This window comes from Physeter macrocephalus, unplaced genomic scaffold, assembly GCF_002837175.3.
Source record: "Physeter macrocephalus isolate SW-GA unplaced genomic scaffold, ASM283717v5 random_344, whole genome shotgun sequence".
Lineage (NCBI taxonomy): Eukaryota > Metazoa > Chordata > Mammalia > Artiodactyla > Physeteridae > Physeter > Physeter macrocephalus.
The window spans coordinates 13,825-30,544 of NW_021145641.1; the positions used below are offsets into that span (position 1 = coordinate 13,825).

At 53.2% G+C, this 16,720-nt stretch overlaps 1 protein-coding gene across 2 annotated transcripts; it reads right to left on the minus strand.

Annotated features, from left to right (window-relative positions):
- Positions 1 to 342: 342 nt before the first annotated feature.
- On the minus strand, positions 343 to 5,759 carry DMBX1 (diencephalon/mesencephalon homeobox 1). 2 transcript variants are annotated; one of them, XM_007130516.1, is made up of 4 exons: positions 5,597 to 5,759; positions 2,472 to 2,650; positions 1,841 to 2,189; positions 343 to 875 (listed from the first exon to the last, which is right to left on the minus strand). In XM_007130516.1, the coding sequence occupies exons 1-4, from the start codon at positions 5,748 to 5,750 to the stop codon at positions 421 to 423; spliced, it is 1,137 nt and encodes a 378-aa protein (XP_007130578.1). In that variant the 5' UTR covers positions 5,751 to 5,759; the 3' UTR covers positions 343 to 420. The 2 variants fall into 2 exon arrangements, with proteins under 2 accessions (XP_007130578.1, XP_007130577.1); XM_007130515.1 differs by having other exon boundaries at positions 2,472 to 2,667; positions 5,599 to 5,750.
- Between the last annotated feature and the right edge of the window lie 10,961 nt (positions 5,760 to 16,720).

Consider the following 16,720-nt stretch of genomic DNA (forward strand, 5'->3'; position numbering starts at 1 on the left):
GAGCAGGGCAGGGGGCCTGGGGCAGGCAGGTGCCTGAAAATATATCTTTACATATCTCACATTCCACACACAAACTTACTAGGGACAGAAGGGGAGGAAGGGAGGGATGGGAGGAGGTGACGCTGAGGCGGGGATCTAGCCAGCGAGAGAGCCTCTCACTGAAAGCCGGGGGCACCAGCCTCTCACCTCCTCCCCATTCAGCCTCCGTGGGATCCAAGCAGGGCCATGCAGAGGGCGTAGGTGTGGGCTTCACCGAGGGCTGGAGCTCTGGTGGGGGGAGGGGGAGAGGGACAGGAAGCAGGACTCCAAGGCTCCGGGATCCCTGGGCTCCTGGAGTTAACTCCCTGAGAGCCATATGGGGATAACCTTGGGGCTGGGCTGGGGGCACCCAAGAGCCCTGGCTGGGTGGGAGGCCAGCAGTCAGTTGGGCAGCGTATCGAGTCCCAGGGAGGCCGCGTGCTGCTTGGCCCGAAGCCGCAGGTTCTCGATGCTCGTGGTTTTACTGTTCAGGGCAGCCGAGGCAGGTGCCAGGCCTGCGGGGGGTGCGGGCAGCAGTGGAGACCCCCATACGCCCTGGTGGGCAGCAGCGGCCGCTGACAGCGACTGGTAGTAGGACTGGCAGTGCAGTGAGCCCAGAGGGGCCATGTTGACGCCCAGGTAGGGCACGGCGGCGGCGGCAGCCGCAGCAGCAGCAGGGGCCGGGCCCCCCACTTCGAAGGAAGAGTAGTGCACCAGGTTGTTGGTGGCGGCCATGTGCTGGCGGAATTGCTCCTGAAGACGGAAGAGGCTCAGTGGGGATGAGGAGTAAGAGTGGGAGGGGCCCAGGAGGCCGCCCCCGGGGGCTGCAGGGGCCAGGGCCAGGCTGCCCGGGGAATCTGCAAGCAGAGAACCAAGAATCGAGGACTCAGGACAGGGCAGTGGTCTGCCAGGAGGGGCTCCCTCGGCCTTGCCACCCCCTTGGAGCTGCAGACAAGACAGGCTTTGGCTGAAACCATATCCACCCATCTCAGCCAGTGCTGAGCATCCCCCAGAAGCATCCCCTAGAATCCTGGGAGGGAGGGACCCAAGCTTCCTGGAGGAGCACCAGACTCTGCCAAGGCCCCCTTCTTAGGGAGACTCCTTTTCTTTTCTTTTTTCCTTTCTTTCTTTTTTTTTTTTTTTTTTTGTTGCTGTTGTTTGGTTTTGGTGGAACAAAAGAGTTTTATTTACTCTTGAAATCGTCACAACAGAATCACAGATTGACATGGGGAATGGCTGAGCCATAAGCAAATCAGGTAGTACAGAAATGTTCCACCCAAAGACTCCTTTTCTTTTCAAGGGCGGTCACCTCCCCTTCCCCTCCAGCTCTCAGCTCACAGCCCCATCCATTCCCTGCCTGAGCCCAGGGTTTGTGTCTGAGCTATGCCTCCTGCCAGAGCTCTGTTCCATCAAAAACACAGCTCTGAGTCTCTGCTGCATGTGGGACTCGCTGGTACCCATATGGTACTCACCCAGTATGCACTGGTACATCTGTACTGGTTGTTAAAATACTGGAAAATTTCCATAATGGTTGATAAATAGCTTTTGCCCTGAGCTCCCCAAGTACCCCTCCCCTGCCACACAGCCTCTCCCCCGACCCCCTGAATTCCCTGGACCTTTCCAGGATTCAGCAACTAAAGGGTGACCACCTGGAACAGGCCTGCTACGGCCAAGTCCTTTCTCTGGGTCAGGTCCAGTGCCACAAAGGCTAACTCTATCACTGCTCTGACCCGCCTCGCGTAGCCAGGCCCCCGTGCGACTAGACCTGGTGGTTCTCCCTAGGCTGGGCCCCGGCCCACCCACAGCTGCTGCTGAACCTCACCTGCCTTGGGGCTGCCCCTCTTGCAGCCCAGCCCCTTGCTCTCAGCCCCAGGGATCTTCTCAGTTTTGGGATCTGCAGCCCCTGCCCGGGGGTCTTCCTCCCGGTCTGGCTGGTCTTCGGCGGCCGACTCACTGGCCGACTGCTCGGACAGGCTCAGGTGAAGCTCAGCAGGGGGGTCGCCGCTGGGCAGGCTGGGGGGCTGGTCAGTCTCCAGCTGGGTGTCTGGAGTCAGGGCCTCAGTCTTTCCTTCCCCGTGGGAGCCCTCAGCCTCCTTCTGCTTCTGGAGCTGCTCTTTCTGCAGGCTGCGCTGCTTCTTCCGGAACTTGGCCCTGCGGTTCTTGAACCACACCTGGGAACAGGGCGAGGAGCCGCAGGAGTGGGAGGGGAAGCAGCAGAGCTGTGGAGCAGGGTGCTCCCGGAGGGAGTGTGAGTGACAAGGCTGCCCCCGCCCTGTAGGAAACACACACCCACAACCCTTTCCAACCCACCCTCCCTGTCACCGAAGGCATTCATGGAGACACCAGTTGCAGTTTGGCACCGAGGGCTGAAGTGCTGGCTCCTGGACGGCAGGAAGCCAGATTGATGGGCTGGTGCTTGCCTGCAAGGTCTAGCTAGAGAAGCTGGGTCCTACCTGTACCCGGGCCTCAGGTAGGTTGGTGCACATGGCCAGCCTCTCACGCATCACCACATCCGGGTAGTGAGTCTTCTGGAAGGTCTTTTCCAGGGCCTCGAGCTGCTGAGCCGTGAACGCCGTGCGGCTGCGACGCTGTTTGCGGTGCTGGGAGCCATAGCGGGCCTCCAAGATGATGTCTTGAAATGTACAGCCGTTGGAGGGCAAGGAGAGGGGGCCCATTTAATTATGGGAAATAGATTTTGAATCTGGTCCTGCCAGAGCTAGACCCTGGTCCCTCCCCCTTGGAAATCACCCATCTCCTCTCCATGTGGCTGGATTTTCAAGATCGCTCCACCCCATCATTCACTATCAGGACCACTGAGGTCTAAGTCATCTCTATGAATGGCTGTCAGGAATATGACTGAGGGGGATCTTCCTTATTTGGTTTGGGGTGGGTGGGGAGGTAGGTGGGTGGGCATTGCCCTAAAATCCTTAAAGTCCCAGAATAATAAGGGTATAACATTCTGAGAGTACATGATGCTAATAATTTGGAAGTCCATGTCACAAAGCTTCTAATAGCCTATGACCCTTAGATTCTAGATACCAACAAAATACTGTCCCGACCATGAGAAGCCAGGCCATGACTTATCTGCAAGGTAGAGTTAGGAGAGGTCTGACTGAGTAGATGGAATTCACTGGCACTTGATCCTATGTCCTCTGGGTACGAATCTCATCGTCTCAGTTGGCCTATGAATCTCTGATGGCAGGACCTGAGGCTCCTGCTCTTATGTCTCCTCGACAGAAAGCCTGGCTCTGGCAGGGCCCTCAGAACCCAGGAAAGACTTGTTGCGTGTGGTCTTGACCCTTCTAGCTGCTTCCTCCAGGAGGGAAGGACAAAGAGAGCAGGTACTAACCACCACAGGCTTGGAGGGGAGACAGGCCTGGTGGACCACAGATTCCACAGTCCTGCCCACGTGATGGGAACATGAACCTCCCAGCATAGATGTCTGTCTGGGGTTGCTGTCTATCCTCCAACCCTTCTGCTTGACCAGTCCCTGCAGGATGGACAGTTAACCTCTCTCTCCCCGCCTACCAACACCCATAAGTGGACCCTGGACTATCTATGCTGAAGGGAACCCGAGCTGTGTCAACCTCTGCACAGGGCTCCAAGGTCCTTCCCCTGCACTCCAGGGACTGGGGAGTCAACGCCACACTCTAACCGAGGAAGTAGGAGGCAACTGGCTATCCAGGAAGCCTCAGACTTTGGGCTGCTCCTTTTTCAGTGTCAAGAGGGAGCCCTGAACCTCTTACAAACTGGCACTAATCCCAGCCTGGACCGAGCCCTGAGCTCATGCTGGTCACGCTGTGGGAGGGGAAGGAGTGAGGACCCCTCTCAGCAGAACACTGGGTGTGGGAGCAACAGCTCAGCCTTCTGCTGCTGGCTCCAGGGGCTACAAAGGTGGGAGGCAGTCACAGCCTGGGAGGCCAGGCTCTCTGTACCGTCAGCAAAACCTCCTGCTGGAAGGCGAGGCCTCCACACAAAGGCCCGCCTGGAGCTCATATCCCTCCTTCTTAAGATTAGAGAATTGGTGGGAGCACTGAATACTCCACTTCCTCTGTCCCCACCAGCAGAGGTGAGCCTCTGTCCCTGACTCTTCCTCTCTGAGCCCCGGAACATGGTAAGGATCAAATGTCACCACCAGCTTGGGCACAGGGAATTCACTCCAAACCAGAGAAGCAGCCATAGCCCGGGCAGGGCTGCACCCACATTCCCATACTGGAGACTGATGACCCCATGCTAATCTACAGAAGGTGACCAGGGGCTCCATTTTATCCACTGAGCCCTTCCCAGAGGCTGGCAGGGTCTAAAGGAGTAGAAGCGGCTGCCTCACCCTCCCTGCCAGGCCGGAACCCCTAGCCAGGCCTCGTATCCCATCCCATTTCTGTGCCTTTACTCACGCTAGTCCCCCTTCCTTGCCCTGTTAAGGCCTGATTCCTGCTCCGTGGCCTCCAGGAAGCCCTCCCTGACTGCATCAGCTGATCATGCTTCTCTGGTCTGCCCCACCATTTGATCCTGGACACATTCTTCCTGCCGTGCCCTCTCATGGGTCTCTGGGCACCTGGTCTCCCTGGGAGTGCCCTAAAGCCCTCTGAGGACCACCTGGCCCAGGGCCAGAGCAATTCACCAGCTGCTTGAGGTTTGGCCTGGCACAGGATGGGGCGGGTGGCTTCACCTCCCAGGAAATCACGTTCCCCACCTATGCCATCAAACCCTTCCCATGCTCACTGAGGGGCTGCCAGGGCAGGGCAACAATCAGTTGAACTGGGAGAGGGGGGACCAGGCTGCAGCTCCCTCATGGGCACTTCCCCTGGGACCTGGGTAATAATTTCCTCTGAGCACCTACCAGTCCCTACTGAATACCTGGAGTATGTTATCTCAAATAACATCCCAACCATCCGATGGGATGGGCACCACCATTGCCCTGTTTATAAAGGGGGAAGCTGAGGCTCAGAGAAGAGAGGTGAGTGGGCAGACCCTACAATGACTGCAAGTCTGTAACTTCAAAGCTCAGATTTTTAGCCATAATGTCACATTCTAATCTCCTACCCCAGCCCTGCCTAGAGTTAACTTCTCTGAGCCTCTATTTCCTTGTCCATAAAATGGAGATAATAGCCTCCCTTTACTGGAGTTGAATGGTTAGACACAGAGAGAGAGAGCGCGCGCCTCACACAGTGCCTGGCATACAATCAGTGATCAAAACATGGGAGCTGTTACAGATGGGACTCCCTGGGCCCTCCAGCCACTTCCTAGCTGGAATGCTCTGGGCTAGTCCCTTACCTCCTACTTCAGTCTCTCCACCTGTGAGAAAGGCTAATGAATCCATCCCTCACAGGGTGGTTAAGGGAATCTGAAGGCATAGGGCAGCTCCAGGGCCCAGCACAGTGCTGGCAAACAAGGGTTCTCTGGACACTCACACATAGATTTTGAATTGACATCTCCCTGTGTTATTAAGTGACCTGGGTCTTTCTGAGTCTCCCAGAGTAAACGTTCCCAGTACTCCCTCCTGTCTTCACCTTCCAGAGCCTCTTCCCCCAGATCTCTCCTCCACCCCCCAGCCCCCGTCCCCACAAACGGCCCTTACCAGCCAGGCGCTCGGCCAGGGTAAGCGCGTGCACTGAGGGCCGGTAGTCGGGGGCATGCTGGGCCTGCTGGGCCGCCTGCTGGTGCAGGTTGTACATGGCGCTGAGCGAGTTCATGGCGTGCAACGAGTACCCGTTCACCCCGTAGTGCTGCATCGCGGCATGTGCCTGCAGACCAGGGAGAGGGAGGGGATGTGAGTGAGGCCATGCGGTCACACTCTACCCTGGCGGAGACACCACCCAAGGTCCGGACTTTGGATGCCCACCTCACCCCTGAGAGATTCTTTTCCCCATCGGAAAGTGGCCTGCCTTGCCCACAGCTAAGAGCAAGAGGGCTCCTGCATGTATTTATTCATTCACCCACTCATTCATTGATTCACGCAGCAGGACTTGTGTAGGGTTTAGTGCTCTGGGCTCTGGAGTCAGCCTGCCTGGGCTGGAATCTCCACTCTGCCACCTGGGAGCTTTGTAGCTTTGAGTAAGTCACTTAACTTCTCTGACCTTCAGTTTCTTCATCTGCAAAATGGGGTTAGTAATGGTACTTATCTCATGCGGTTGTTTAATGGATTAAGAGAAGCCTTTACAATAGGGTCTGGCACGTAGTGTGTGCTCAAACATGTTAGTCATTGGGATTCATCAATCCGTTTGCTGCTTCATGCAGTCATCTCTTCATTTAGTCACCCAGGCACTTACTCACTTGCACACCATTGTTTTGCTCAACACCTATTATTTATTCAACAAACAGCCACTGAGGCTCACACGGGGCCAAGTCCAGAGCTGGCCTGGGAACACTGAGGCATTCGCTCTGATGATATAGTGGATTACAACCCTCACATGCTGCACAGCTTTAAGAACACTGTTACTATGACTGTCATACACACACTGCCATTGCCTCCCTCTATTCCCAAGAAGCAAGCAGGCCAAGAGCAATGAACCCCATTTACCGATGAGTCAACTGAGGCTTGGAGAAAGAGCAGTGACACGTTGAGGCCACACAGCCTGTCCAGGGCCTGCTCTGCCCCACATTGCTTCAGCCTCATTCTTTGGTGGCCAGCGCATCAGAGAGCACATCCCTTCTGCTGAGATGGCTCACATCAGCATGAGGCTGCCGGGGCCCCACCAGCCCCAGGGCTCCTCCAGACCCTTGCAGTCCCCATCTGAGTGCCCACCATGTATCGGCCTGAAACGTCACTTTTGGAATGTGGTCCATTTGATAAGAGGAAGAATGTGTCCAGATGTCTCAGCTCCCCACCCTCACCGAAGTGGACACATCACCAAACATCCACAGCACATACATGCACACACGGGCATACACACGGCTCGTGCACAAATACACATACGCAGCCATTCTCAGCAAAGCATTCACATAAGCAGTCAAATTTGCACACAAATTCATCAACATTCACAAACACAATGTCATTACTTCCACAGTTCCACACATAGATGTTCTCACAGATACCTATCCACGCAGCAGATGTATCTACACACAAACATGATACTCATACACATTCATGTATTACACATATTCATTCAACAAATATTCATTAAGCACCAACATACTAAGTACCAAAGTCCTTGCCTTCATGGAATTTACCTTCCAAGGGTGGAAGGCTACAAAACAACAAATAAACCTATGTAATAAAGTCAGACAGGAGTAAGTGCTCTGAAGAAAAATAAGGCAGAGGAAGAGCATAACAAGAGGAAAGGTGAGGCTGTTTTAGAACATGTGGTCAGGAAAGGGCACTATGATATTTGAAGTAAGCCGTGTGAATCTTAGGGGTCGGGGGACTGGGCGGGGTGGGGGGTAGATTTTCCAGGCAGAAGGAACAGCAAGGACAAAGGCCCTGAGGCATGAATAAGCTTGGTGTGTATGTGAAACAGCAAGGAAACCAGAGTAGCTTGAGCACAGAGGGGGAGGGGGCACGTGGGGGAGGTGAGGTGGGAGGGAGAGGAGGGGTCCAGATCCCAGGGGGCTTCATGGCCCATTGTAAGGAGTTTGAATTCTATCCTGAGTGTGATGGTAAGCTCCTGGATGGTCTTGAATAGGTGAGGACCATGATGATTTGTTGTTAAAAGCTCACTTCAGCTGCTGTATGGAGAACAGGCTGCAGAGGGTCAAGAAGAGAAGCGAAGAGACCAGGCCAATGCATAAGCCCAGGCCAGTGACCGAGATGCCTTCCACTAGGGTGGTACGGGTGGAGGGGGGAGAAGTGGTCAGAATCAGGACATAGTTTGAAGGTAGAATTGACATGACCGCTGATAGGTCAGTTACAAAATGTGAGGAAAAGAGGGCAAAAAAAGATTACTCTAGTTTTTGGCCTGAGCCACTGAGTGAAGATGGGTCTTTTCCTGAATCGGGAGCTCTAGGGGAGAAGCGGCTCTGGGAAGTAGGAGTGGGGGAATGGAAATCACGGCTTTTGGGGGACATGGTAAGTGTGAAATATGGATCTGACTTCCAAGTAAGAATGTTAAGTTGGGGGGACTTCCCTGGCAGTCCAGTGGTTAAAACTCCGTGCTTCCATTGCAGGGGGCTCGAGTTCGATCCCTGGTCGGGGAACTAAGATCCTGAAAGCCATACGGTGTGGCCAAAAAAAAAAGAAAAAAAGAATGTTAAATTGGTAGCTGGATATACAAGTTGGGAGCTGAGGGCTGGATTTACAGATTTCTGAGTCGACACTCACACATGACACCTACCAACAACACTTACTTACAGAATCCCACTCTATGTACCGTAAACATGACCCCAAAGGCAGAGATCTAAGAGAAAAGAGTGATGGACACGGCAACGTAAAGTGTTTAAGCATTTGTATAACAGAATGTACCATAAACAAATCTAAAAGGCAAACACAAAACCTGGGAAAATATTTACCATACATAACATAGCAAAATTGACTAAAAAAATAGCACAAATAAAAATAAAAGAGAATACCCATAACATACAAAGATCTCTTATATAGAAACAAAACGATGGTCACCTTAATAAAAGATGGGCTAAGTAAATGCAGAGACAACTTTGTTTGTTTGGTTGGTTTTGGCCGCGCCGCACTGGTGGGATCTTCATTCCCCGACCAGTGGCTGAACCCGGGCCCTTGGCGGTGAGAGCATAGAGTGTTAACCACTGGCCACTAGGGAATTCCGGGGACAACTTATTACGGAAGAAAAACAAATAGCTGTCTGAAATATGACCAAAAAATGCTCAGCCTTCCTTGTCACCAAAGAAATAAAAATAGAAATAATAAAATAAGAATTTCACCAGATTAGCAAATATGAAGAAAAATTATTACCCAGGGTTATTGAGGGGAGTAGGAAATGGTCCTTCTCCTACCTCACTGACAAAAGAGCTCTTTACTCCCTGCATCAAAAGCCTTTAGAGAGAGCATCATTGGACTCAACAATTCCATTTCTAGAAATTTATCCTTCAAGTATGCAGAGATATGGATATAGGAATATTTATGACAGCTTTGCTTATGATGGCAAACAATTGGAACCCTCACTGTCCATCAAGAGAGGATTAGTTCAGTAAATGAGGGAACAGTCGTGCCCGCAGTGCAAGACAGTGCCACAGTTTAAAACAATGATGTGTATCTGTATGTGCTGATGCTCACAATATACTGTTGAGTGGAAGAAATAGGTAACAGTATGCATGATGTGATCCCATTTCTGTAATGTATGTATAAATATGCATAGGAAAAAAGTCCGGAAGGTTATACCCTGAAATGTTAACAGAGGTTATCTCTGGGAGATAGCAGATGGGATTACAGGTGATCTTCACGTTTATATTCCTTCTTTCTTTCCTTTTTGAGGGTGGGGGTGGGGGGAGGGTTATCTTTGTGTTCCAAGGGATGTGGGGATGGAGCCAGGCTCCAAAACGTGTCACAGGGGCCATGTGGGGAAGAGGGTACAGAGCTTAGAAGTAATTTTATTCATCCCCCACCCCGGTTGGGCTGGAATGCCCCTCCCCACCAAACTCAGGGGCTTTGTGGCCTTAAAACTCCACTGTTGTTAATATGGTAAGTGACGTTTTAATTGACTTAATTATTGCTGACCTCACAGTTTTTGATGCACGCCAAGTCTTTATTAACGGACGCCAGAAGCGGTGCCTCTCTCGGCCCCAAAACCGCCCCAGCCCACTGGCCCTCTGACAGCCTCCAGAACCTTCACGGTCTGGCGTCTGCCCACCCCTCCCCTCCAGCCTGATGCCCTCCCCCTCCCTGGTACCCAGCAATACCAGATTACCTGCCACTCTCACTTGTCACTTTCACACCTTTGCTCCTGCTGGGCCTCCACCTGAAACATCATTGCCCTTCCTCCCCCTGACCTGACAAGGCTACTCAGCTGACACCTACTCCTCAGAAGTGGGGCACTCCCCACCAGCCCCTGAGAAGGCATCTCTCCCCTCTTCAGGCTGCACATAACTAAGCCCGGGTCATAGAAATGATGGTAACAACAACAGCTACCATTTACTGAACACACTGAGCGAGGCACCACACAAAGCACTTTACGTGGCTTTTCTTAATTCTAGCCCTGGACCAGAGTAGTGTGATGACACTTCTACCTCCCCCACTAGACTGAGCTCCTTGAGGGCAGAAAGTGTATCTCATGCATTTCTGGATTCCCTACCTCAGCCCAGTCGCAGGGTCTGGCACAGAGGCAGGGCTCAGGAGATGAGGATCGGATGAATGAATTAATAATAACAACTATTTGTTAAGTGCCCCAGATACATCAGACATCCCCATCCATCCTCCCAATGCCCTAGGAGGTAGGGACTGTTATTACCCCCATCTCACAGATGCGGAAACGGAAGGTGAGAATGATTGGATAATTTGTTAAAGGCCACGCAGCTAGGAGGTGATAGGACAAGTTTCCACAGGTGAGGTGATATTCCTCCCACCAGCTGGTGTTTCCTAACCCCACTCACAGGTTCTTACTCCGGCACGTTCCATTCCCTGACTTCTAGCATCTCTGGTTTGATCCAAGGCAATAGGACAACAGCAGAGAAAAAGCACCTTCCCCCAGTGTGTGTGCTCATACATGCACGTGTGTGCACATGTGAGCGTGTGTACGTTGTGAGATGAGGCTGTGCAAGCCTGAATCCTCCCAGCTGAGCGCCTCTCTCCCCAGCCTCACACTCTCTTCCTTCTCCAGATGGACATCAGGGCCCCAGGTCTCCTCTGAGGCCACAGAGGGGCCCCTGACTGATGATGCTGCTTACCATCCAAGCTGCACAGATGTGGTACCACACAGCCACAGGCCTGTAGCTAATTTCAGTGATCACGTGTGGCCATGTGTGTACGCAGCCCGACTGTGACCAGGCACACGACTGTGTATGCATCTGTGTTTAGGTGGGTGTCTGTGGTTATCTATATGTCTGTGGGCTGGTGTGTGTAAACGTGTGTGTGTGTGTAGGACCAGAGGAACGTACGCTAAATGGTACCCTCAGAAGTCATGTGGCCCTGAACAGGGTCTGAAAGAGAAACAAAGAGAAAGAAAGAAAAAAAAAAAAAAAAAAAAAGCAAAGAGATGGATTTGATGCAGAGAGCAAGACAGATCAACACAGAGAAAATAAATAGATTTGTTTTACCCATTTTGGGTTTCTGTACCACCTAGCACAGATCCTGGTACACAGCCAGTGCTTAGTAAAGAATAAATCTTGCATGCATGAGAAAGACTCACCAGCTAAGAGATGGTAGGGGAGGCAGGGCCAGCACAGCCCAGTATGGTCCTCGGGCCCTGGTACCACCACCTCCTCTCTCCGCAGGACTATAAGTCTGGGACTGGGCGGAACCCTGCCCGGTAGGCACTTTTCCAGCCAAGGGGCAGCCCAGACCTGCCCCCCGGGGTCCTCAGCCAGGCCCAGAAGCTAGAGTCCCATCCACATCCAGTTCTGAGTGCTGTGGGTTCTAGGGGGAGGCCAAGAGCCTCCCAGGCTGGAGTCCTGCAGGGCTAGTCGGAGCCTCTAAACAGGGCCCTGCACCCCTGGCCCCAGGCCGGGCCATGCATGGGCTCAGCCCACTGCACACTCCAAACAGAATCAATTATATATTTAAAAGGTGCCGCCCCGCAATTCCTGGCGAGCCAGGAGAGCCATCCATCATGGAGCGGCCGTGTTTCACAAGCTGTCGAATTGTGCTTACATTGGTTAAAAGAATCTTTATATTTCATTAAGCAAGCAGATCGGCGGATGTCCCACCACAGGCACCATATAGATGGCTTTAATTTTCCAAATCTGCAAATGCATCCGTTATGTCCCCGCGTCCCTGCTGGCTGCGGCCTAATGCCCAGCCAATCGAAGAATCAAGCAGAATTTTATTAGGCGGCATTTTTTATAAATTAACGGCAGCACTGCTAGGAAACCACACGTAAGGCATCTTTGATTAAAAGGAAAGTGGACCCTTCCTTCGGCCACACCCGGCTCAGCCGCCCACAGGCCTACCCCATTTCTCTTCTTCTCTTCCTCTCCTTTTCTGAACTTTTAATTCCCCCTCCATTTCTTCTCATTCCCACGCACAGTGGAGAACCAGGCAGAACAACTTTGTTTAAAGGAAAGGAAAGAATGCAGGAGGGGAGGAACCAAAATTCTCTGAGCAATCTGCCTCCTCTGTTCCAAGCATGGTCAGACACATTATCTCACTACAAATAACAGCTACCTTTTTTTTTTTAAAATTTATTTTATTTTATTTTTGGCTGCATTTGGTCTTCGTTTCCGCGCATGGGCTTTCTTTAGTTGCGGCGAGCGGGGGCTACTCTTTGTTGCAGTGCGTGGGCTTCTCATTGCAGTGGCTTCTCTTGTTGCAGAGCACGGGCTCTAGGTACACGGGCTTCAGTAGTTGTGGCTCGCGGGCTCTAGAGCATAGGCTCAGTAGTTGTGGCACACGGGCTTAGATGCTCCGCGGCATGTGAGGTCTTCCTGGACCAGGGCTCGAACCCGTGTCCCCTGCATCGGCAGGTGGATCCCTAACCATTGAGCCACCAGGGAAGCCCCGACAGCTACCTTTTACTGAACATTTACCATGAGCCAAACCCTCTTCTGCTCACGTTAACAAGCTTCAATACAACCCTACCAGGTAGGACTTATTCCCCCACTATAGGAGTGAGAAAACTGAGGCTGAGAGAGGTAAAGTCACCTGCCCGAGGCCCCACAGTTACCAAGGGATAGAGGCAGAACAGGAACCCTGGTTGCTGAGGATCTACCTGGTATTTATTTCCAGTGTGTGACCGAGAGCTAGGCCCTGGTGAGGACTAGCCCTGGATGCCAACAGCACTGGGAGGGACTCTAGGGGGCCTGCTGCCCTGGACTTCCTGCCCTGAGAAATGCTGCCACCCCTTCAGCCCTGGAGGCTCCCCAGTGACCCTCTTGGGGGAAGAAGCCCCTGCTGCCTTTCCTCCTATCAAGTAGTTTGGAGACCAAAAAACTTTAGCTAGGCAGATAGAAGAACATGAACACATGAACCCGGGAGCTCCAGACCAGGGCTCCTTCCCCAACCCCAGGCTGCTATTGACCCTGGCTAGGGCCCTACCATCCCTAACCTCTTCTGTTACAACACTGACCCAACGGCTGCCCCAGAAGGGAGAGAAATCTTGGTTGGTCGGGGGAAGTGTGTAACCCAGCGTCGGCCAGCCACCTGAGGAAGCTGAGGAGGAGAGAGTCCTTCGTGTGTGTGCGCGTGTGTGCACACGAATGTGTGTGAGTGGGTAGGGGGTAGCTGACCAAGATGACCCAGACGCCTTCCAGCTCTGAGTTAGTGGGTACAGGATTTTTTTTTAATTCAAAACATTTTTTTAATTAAAGTATAGTTGGGAATTCCCTGGCCATCCAGTGGTTAGGACTCAGCGCTTTCACTGCCGGGGCCTGCTTTCAATCCCTGGTCAGGGAACTAAGATGATCCTGCAAGCTACGCCCCAGCCAGAATAATTAATTAATTAATTAAAGTATAGTTGATTTACAATGTTGTGTTAGTTTACAGGACTTTAAGAGAAGCTCTGTGCCCGGAACATGCCAGATACTCAACCATGGTAACCTCATTAATTTCTTACCCCAACTCTCTGAGGGAGGTACTATTATTATTCCCACTTTACAGATGAGGAATTGAGGCTCAAAGAAGGTGAGTCACCCTTGGCTGACCTGTTTGGGAACTGGAAAGCCTGAGCTGCCATCCCAATAAGCACCCCTATTCCCACATCTGTTCTGAGTTGCCAGGAATCAGCAATGGGAGTTTATGATATAAGAGGACACCGAAACCGCGACCTTACCCTGACCAAGAACCCTGCAGGTGCCAGGGCTAAGGGCAGACCTGAGATGAGGATACACCCAGCTGCTCCCTCTCAGATATTGTGTATCTTCCAGATCAACTCTCAGGTCACTGCGGAACCCGCCAAGCTCCCCGAATCTCCACTATCAGTGTCAGGCACACAAAAGTGCAGAAAGCCCAGGAACCAGCCTCTTTCTCCCCTTGCCAGGCACCAGATTCCCTTCAGCCATACCTCACTTCCCAGGACGGTAAGCCAGGGCGCCAACAATTCAGCGACTCGATATGGCCAGCAAAACCACAGAGAACAGCCAAGGACACATTCTAGAGACACACATATTTGTCATTTCCACTTCCCCACCCTGCTCCCTCCTAACCCTCTGCACCAGCACCCTCCCACCCACCGAGACACAGCTCCCCACAATCGCCATGCCTCCTCCTCTGGGAACACTGTCCCTCCACCAGCATTACGTGGAGAACTCCTGATCCCTCACACTAGGCTTACGCACCCCCTTCTCCAGGAAGCCTCCCCTGATAGGCCAGGCTGGGTCAGGTGACTTCTTGAACTCTCCATCACAGCATTACCTCACCAAACTGCAGTTGCCCATTTGCCTGCCCTTCACCCAAGATATCATAATAACTATTTTTTACCAGCCATCCTGAGACAGGCAGCATCTCATTTAATCCTCACAACAATCTCATCCCATTTGACTGGTAAGCAAGCTGCAAGCCAGAGACAGAAAGTCACTTGCCCAAAGCCACACAGCTACTCAACTTAGCCAAGATGGTATCCATGGAGTCTAACTCGAAAGCGTGAACTCAGTGCTCACCAAGAGCCCTTAACCTCACCAATCTGGGGCTCCTGCCAGGCAGGGTCTGGCTCCAGAGCAAGTACTCACTACCCAGCACAGGAGACATGAGACATTCATCCCACAAGTAAAAATAGAGCCACTGTTTGTCAGGCAATGAACTCTGGGGTAATGCAGTGAGTTCCAGCTCCAGGGGCTCAAATTCTAGCAGAATGGTCAGATGGTCAAATGCCCTGGGTGAAGCTCTGGGAGATGTGAGAAGGGCAGCAAAACCCCGAACTGAGGGAGCCAAGGCCCAGAGTCTCCCCACCTGCCTGCCCTGCCCTGCCCTACCCAGCAGGCAAGACCCCATATGTCCCCACCAGAAGCCAAGCCACCTCCTGGCCATAGCTTCCTTCGGCCCTGACTTTGCCACAGACTGAGCCCTGACCCTGTCCCACACCAAGCCCTGGCCACTGCTCTCGTCTTGGCCATGCCCCACCCCCCAGTGGCATTTGATACAGGCACCATGACTCACACATTGCTACCATTAACCCCACACTGCTTGATCCATGTGGTGAGGTAATGGGCTGTCGAGGTCCAGAATCTCCAGCATCCCCCTTCCAGCTCAGCTGAGGGCCCCCAAGTGGTCCTAAAGTTGAAGCCAAGGACCTCAGATGGTGGGCTTCAGGGTGTGTGGCTTTGCAGGTCAGATGGGGTGCTGGCCTCCAGGCACCTAGAACTCATCAGTTTCTCAAAGGAGATTCTCACCTAGCCTCTTGGCTTAGGGATGGCAACAGAGGTGGGAGGAAGAGGAGCGCCAGCGCAGAGATCTCCAGAGTTCTGGGTGGGTCTCAGGACAGACCCCGCCCCCGGGGCCCTCTTGAGGAGCCCAGGCGCTTAGTTCCCTACACAAACTGTTATCCATTAACATCCAATTATCCCTCGGTCCGAGCCATTAATTATAAATCAGCCGCTAATTGGGGTAATTAGCCCCCCGCAGGCTAATGGGCCGAGACTGAGGGAGGCCCTTCCCCCTACTGTTCTCAGTTTTTCTGAGGTGCTCAATGTTGGGGGAGTGCAAAGAAATCAGGCGGCTGGAGTTAATTTTTTTTTTTTTTTAAGGCAGGGAAATGCAGCGGGGGAAGGATGAGAAAATGAGACAGGCCAATTTTTGTTGTTTTTTCTCGAATCCCATCCAGCGTTTGCTCTGGAGGACAGGCTGGCTCGGGGGAGGTCTGACCGCAGGCCCTGGGAATCGAACTGTCAGGATAATTGCTTGATTCTCCTCTTCCTTTCCAGTAGAGATGCAGCTAGAGAGCCAGAGAAGACCGAGGAGACCTGGACCTGGACCGAGCTGGAGTGGAGCAGGGCAGGGTAGGCCACCAGCATTCCCGCCTCACACCCGCACAGAGGAGGCGGCCTCACTCGCCGGGTTTGCCCCGGCCCGGAGTCCCGCAGACACCAGCTGGGCTGCCCCAGGATCATCCAGACCCAGGCCTGGCCAGGCCGGAAACAGGGACAGCAAGTCCCTGCTCCTGGCCCAGGTGTGGGCCTCGGGCTGCTGGAGGGGTGTGTCTTGCTGACTAAGAGACCCCGGATGCCCCCGTGCTCAGACAGAAGTACGGATAGATACAGGGACGCTCAGCCATGGGGAAGCAAACAACCCTGGTGCACAGAGCCATGGGGGCTGGAAGGGGCCGCGAGACCCAGTGGGCTCCAGTGACCTGGGGACACACTGAAGCAGCGCCTGCAGTGGCGGTAGACTGGTCTCAAGTAACCCCGTCTGGGAAATGCACTCCGGCCTGGTGACCGCAGATCCAGGGGACTCTTCCCCGCCGCTGCCGCTGCGGGAAACCCAGCTAAAGTTGGAAGAACAGGCGGGGCCAGAGCTGAGATCCTCGGTCTTTGCGAGCTGGGATGTCCGCCCATTTGGCAGCACTGGGCCGAGTCAAATAAGTTGTCCGAAGAACAGAGAGGTGACTAAGCGGAAAGAGAGATTGCTGGATGGTGGGAGAGCAGGCCAGGATAACGGAGAGCCCAGCTCAGCACCCGTCTTACCCAAGGGGAAACTGAGGCGCAGAGAGGAGCA